The 5,589-nt window shown below is 47.6% G+C and overlaps 1 protein-coding gene across 1 annotated transcript; it reads left to right on the forward strand.

Moving 5' to 3' along the window:
* Nucleotides 1-867: 867 nt before the first annotated feature.
* On the forward strand, nt 868-5,276 carry prph (peripherin; the record flags this gene model as incomplete). Its single annotated transcript, XM_083668112.1, has 6 exons — nt 868-1,418; nt 3,668-3,728; nt 4,113-4,208; nt 4,396-4,560; nt 4,766-4,891; nt 5,052-5,276. The coding sequence occupies 6 exons, from the start codon at nt 868-870 to the stop codon at nt 5,274-5,276; spliced, it is 1,224 nt and encodes a 407-aa protein (XP_083524238.1).
* Between the last annotated feature and the right edge of the window lie 313 nt (nt 5,277-5,589).

The raw sequence follows: 5,589 nt of genomic DNA on the forward strand, positions 1-5,589 counted from the left end.
GATCCCAGGCAGTGCAGAATAGAATTTCACAGTCATTGCTCTTCCCTAGCCACCCAGAACATCAATACAATCATCCATTACTGTGAAGAGAAAGCAAAGAGAGAGGTGGAAGGAAAATATATAATTAAATGAATAAAGCCCTGCAGTTACAATTAAATTAGCTACAGACATACAGACTGTACATTTAAATCATAGCATTTTCAGTTTGGGGATTATCACTCGAAGAAACAGCAGCCGCAAAGGTTAGAATCCTATCAAGGGTTGACCAGTAGAGGATAGAGTAGAACACAAACAGGGGAGGTGGATTGAAAGAGAGAAGAGTTCTAGAATGGAATGGAAAAAGAGCAAGGAAGCGAACACAGCATCCTGGAGGATCAACTGTCAAGGTGAGGAGAGGGGGGAGCTGGGAGTTGGGTTTGGCAATGGAGACATCTTTAGCGGCAGAAGCATTCGCGAGGGAGACAGTTTGGCCTCTTGCCATGTGCTTCAGATAAAAGGGAGGGGCAGGTGGGAGAGAGAGAAAACTAGAGGGAGAGAGAAGGAGGAGGATCTACTGAAGGCAAGGGAGTGGCCTTAGACTGTATGTTGAAGTGATGGATAGAGGGAGGAGGCAGGGGCTCTGGAGGGTGGGAGGTGAGGAGGAGGGGGGAGGTTTGCAGAAAGGCGGGGGGTGGAGGGGGTAAAGCGGATGGGATGTCCAGCTCGCATGTATAAAAGCCCAGATGCTCCTCAGTCTGACGTCCTGTTGCTTCACCCTGCTTCCAGGCTCCTCCAGCTCCTCCAAACCCCTGAACGAAAAAGGGACAGAGACAGACAGAAAAAGAGATAGAAAGAAAGATATAAAAAGAAAGAAAGACAAGAACAACCATGAGCCACCCTTCAATCCGCACCTCCACCTCCACCTCCTACCGCCGCACTTTTGGGGCACCCAACCCCATCTCCATGTCCTCCTACTCCCCTGTCTCCTCCCGCATGCCCGGGGGGCGGTACCTGCACTCCATGCCCCCCATGGTGCCCTCTCGCTCTACTAACTACCACCAACAGCAGCGCGTGCGTTCCAGCGCCCAGCCCCCTCGTCTCAGCTACGACAAGGTGGACTTCGCCCTGGCTGACGCCGTCAACGCAGAGTTCCTGACCACCCGCAGCAACGAGAAGGTCGAGCTACAGGAGCTCAACGACCGCTTCGCCAGCTTCATCGAGAAGGTGCGTTACCTAGAGAACCAGAACAGCGGGCTCCAGCAGGAGCTGAGCCAGTATAAAGGCGAGCATGAGAAGGGACAGCCCAACCGGGCCACCGAGCTCTTCCAGGACGAGCTGAGGGAGCTGCGGCGCCAGCTGGACACCATGGGCAAGGAGAGGGACCACATCGAGGTGGAGAGGGACAACATGGCCGAAGACATAGCCCAGCTGAAGCAGAGGTGAGTGACACCATGGAGGGGAAGGTGAGAGACATAGAGGGGTGGAGTAACGGGGGGTGAGAAGGTTTGTGCAGTGAACAGGTGTGGTAGAAAGTTTATGGGAGCAAGGGGTGGGATGGGAAAGGGATGGGGGGGCGGGGGGGTTGGGTTTTGCATGAGTGTGTGGCTAATGTATAAATATTTGGGGAGGAAGGCGTGGGTTAAGGGGTGGTTGTTTGGGTAGTGCATAGGTGACATAGAAATATTTTGGGGAGCGACAGAGCAGGGTAAGAGGAGGGGATGTTGGAGGAAATGGGGGGTAGTGTATGAGTGATGTACTGTAGAAAGATTGGGAGGTGCTGATTATTGGCTGGGGGCTTCAATGATTGGGAGTGTGTTCAGGAGACTGGCAAAGGGCGTAGGGGGCTGACTGACCTTTTTGGGCTTTGCTGTTGATTGGCAAGTTATAAAGATATGGGCAGAGTTGAGTAGGAGGGAAGGGAGTGGCCATGGGTGTGGACAGTGTGGACAATTACATGGGCTGCGTTTTAAACACTGATAAGGTACAGGGGGTCCTTGGGCCTCTGCCAAACTCAGTCCGGCAGCAGTGGTGGGATGGGGTGTGGCACTTGGGAGGGATGGACACAAAAGAGCCGCAGCATATTACCTCACTCACTGTGCTCTACTGCAGTATGTGTGTGTATAACGTGTGTGTGTGTGTGTGTTGAATGTCATGGCCATGGACAGGATCCAACATAAAACAAGACAAAGTACTTCAGCACATCATAACCAAGCAACACATTGAATGCATTAGCAGAATTCCTATCTATGTATACAAACAAGGACATCTAAACATCAACAGATTTTAATTTGAACAATTAACAGTCAACTTCAAATCAAACAGATATCACTAAGGAAATAGATGAGTATATAAGAATTATTACAGACATAGCAAATACTTAATACTTAACAGATATAACACATTGAAATTACAAGCATTTCTTTTCATTTGGGTCATTTTGAATAATAATCGGATACACACACACACACACACACACACACACACACACACACACACACACACACACACACACACACACACACACACACACACACATACACACACACACACACACACACACACACACACACACACACACACACACACACACACACACATTATGCCCTGCCCTAGACAGATAGACAGGAGGACAGGAGGAGAGAGAAAGAGAGAGAGAGAGAGAGACATGACAGGATAGGAGGATGGATAGACTGCGCACAGGGTGGAGCCAGGAGAGGAGTGGGAGGGGGGAGAGAGAGGAGGAGGGTAGGGAGATGGGGAGTAGAGAAAAATAGCATCTGGAAAAATCAATGTCTCAATGAGAGTGGTTCCATTAGGGGGGTGTTCAGTGTCCCCCTGTGCTGATGGGACGTTGCCAGAGATCCCATTATGAAAAAACGACCCCTGCGACAAAACATGAATTAAAGATAAGGCAGCAGGTCCACCCCCGCACCCGCCCCCGCCCCCCTCCCTCTATGTCCAGTCTGGAGACAGGAGACAGGGGAAATACATGAGGACCTTTAGAGAACATGGTGTGCTGTGACATCACAGTTATGATGTCATTTATGATGACTCATCACAACGGTGGGAGAAGACACGCCCTGGTTTATTACCATGCGTATAAATCTAAAAGCTTGATAGAGCTGTTTCTATTCAACCAGGTTTTATGAGGTTTAAAGATTTAAAAGCTACTAATGAAACAAACAATTTAATTTGGGAAATGGTAGGCTTAGCTGCTGTTGGCTTACATTAGTCTTTGCCCAGAGAATATCCCTAACTGGCAGGCTTAAGAAAGGGAGCATGTGATGATGTCCCCCAAGGATGGGTGATTGGTATAAGGGAGCAGCTGCTGACCCCATTGGATATGCTCCCAAATCCTTTTACAGGAGAGTGAATTACAAAATTGATCCAGAGGCTTTTTGCCAGATGATGCCTCCTCCTGGGGAGACCTATGACACCAAGCCAGATAGCACTTCTGCAATTACCACTCAATCCTGACCTTCTGCCTTAGCTTACTTTACCTCTACAAAGACCACAAACTATCTATTCCGATGTTAAGCTCTGAAGTGACAATGAATAGATATGCCAGTTAACATTGTGTTTTGAAAGATATACCCTGTATGTGCATGAATTTGGTTTTCTGATGCAACAAACATTTTTTTATTTGTGAGTGTGTGGCCAACCCTCAACCTCCACTCTCTTTGCACAGGCTGGAAGAAGAGGGTCAGAAGAGGGCTGAGGCTGAGAAAGACCTGGTCCTCTTCCGCAAGGTAAGCACAGCCTCCACTCAACTGACAATTCGGAAAAATCAATGTTGAGTATTGATTCCCGACTGCAAAGTTCTGATTGAATCGCTCAGCATTATAATCACATTGCCATTTCTGTCTGGAGCAAAGCTTGTCTCAAATCCATCATACCCTTATGTAACAGTGACATCTTGAGGTCAGTTGTGATAGAGCAGACCTCATGATAATAGAACTCTGAAAACAAGGCATACCATATCATGCCACTGACATGACACAATACTAATACAACCTCATTGTCATGATATCAGTAAATGCCTTCTTTCAACTATTGAGTGTTATCTGAATGTTTTGTTGACCTATATAAGGGTTGATGAAATTCTAACAGCTCTTTAACCACACCATGACTAGGATGTGGACGATGCCACACTGTCCCGCCTGGACCTGGAGAGGAAGATAGAGTCTCTGATGGATGAGATTGAGTTCCTCAAGAAGCTGCATGATGAGGTAGGTGCTGATGCTCCTGCGACTACTATATGCCATACACAGTGGTCCTGATGTTTGACCACACATTACAGTCATGACCATGAAAATACACTATTGCCTTTCTTTATCAAAACATATTATGGTCATGTTGATCACTATGGTTATGACGTCATGGTTTGACCATGGTTGTGCTCTGATGTACTCCCAGGAGATCCAAGATGTGCAAGTGAGTGTCCAGACCCAGCAGCTGAAGATGGAGGTGGACCACAGCGTTAAGCCTGACCTGACTTCTGCTCTTAGGGACATCAGGGCCCAATATGAGAACATCGCCTCCAAGAACATGCGCGAGTCTGAGGAGTGGTACAAGTCTAAGGTGAAGGGGAATAGCAGAGAGAGGCACAAATGCTACTCATTCACATAGAAAACATACATACGTACAAAAGACAAACATACCCAAATACACAAGCTCAAACACACACTAACATACACACACGCACACACACACACACACACACACACACACACACACACACACACTGTGATTTCATCATTTGTGTGCTTGTTCTGTCACCCTCCAGTTTACTGACCTGACAGACTCTGCCAAGCGTAACACTGACGCTTTGAGGCAGGCCAAGCAGGATGCCGGCGAGTCCCGGAGGCAGATCCAGTCCCTCAACTGTGAGATTGATGCACTTAAGAGCACGGTGAGACCTCCTGCCTAAACAATTCTAAATAATCGTATGCGTAGCCTAAAGTAGCTGCCTGCCACCAACCACTCAAGTGGTTCATGCAGCATGTATGTGGAGGATGACATGAGCCACCATGGTACAGGATTTTTTATGACTATGTGCCTGTGTTTCTAAGAACGAGGCCCTGATGAGGCAGATGCGTGAGATGGAGGACCAATTTGGCGTGGAGGCCAATAACTACCAGGACAACGTGGGCCGACTCGAGGAGGAGATCCACCACCTGAAGGATGAGATGTCTCGCCATCTTAGGGAGTATCAGGACCTCCTCAACGTGAAGATGGCCCTGGACATCGAGATTGCCACTTACCGCAAGCTTCTGGAAGGGGAAGAGAGCAGGTAAGGGCTGAGAGATTGTGACGTGATCATTATTTGGGTTAGACCACTGAAAGTTAATGTTGACAGTGTTTATTAGTTGTCCAGTTCCAAGCCATACATTATCAACACTTAGAATTCATTCTATAAGCAAATATTGGGGACCCAATCTGAGAAACTGGGACATCCCAGGATATCTGCAGACTTCCTTGATGATTGAGATTGACAACATTTGTCACCAAGTGCTATTCTAGGGTGAACTTACTCAGTCCTAAGGGGTTGTGTCTTGTGTATTTCATGTATTTCATTATGATCAAGTTTATTATGACCTAACATCCTAA

Source organism: Argentina silus (assembly GCF_951799395.1).
Source record: "Argentina silus genome assembly, chromosome: 4".
In the NCBI taxonomy this organism is placed as follows: Eukaryota; Metazoa; Chordata; class Actinopteri; order Argentiniformes; family Argentinidae; genus Argentina; species Argentina silus.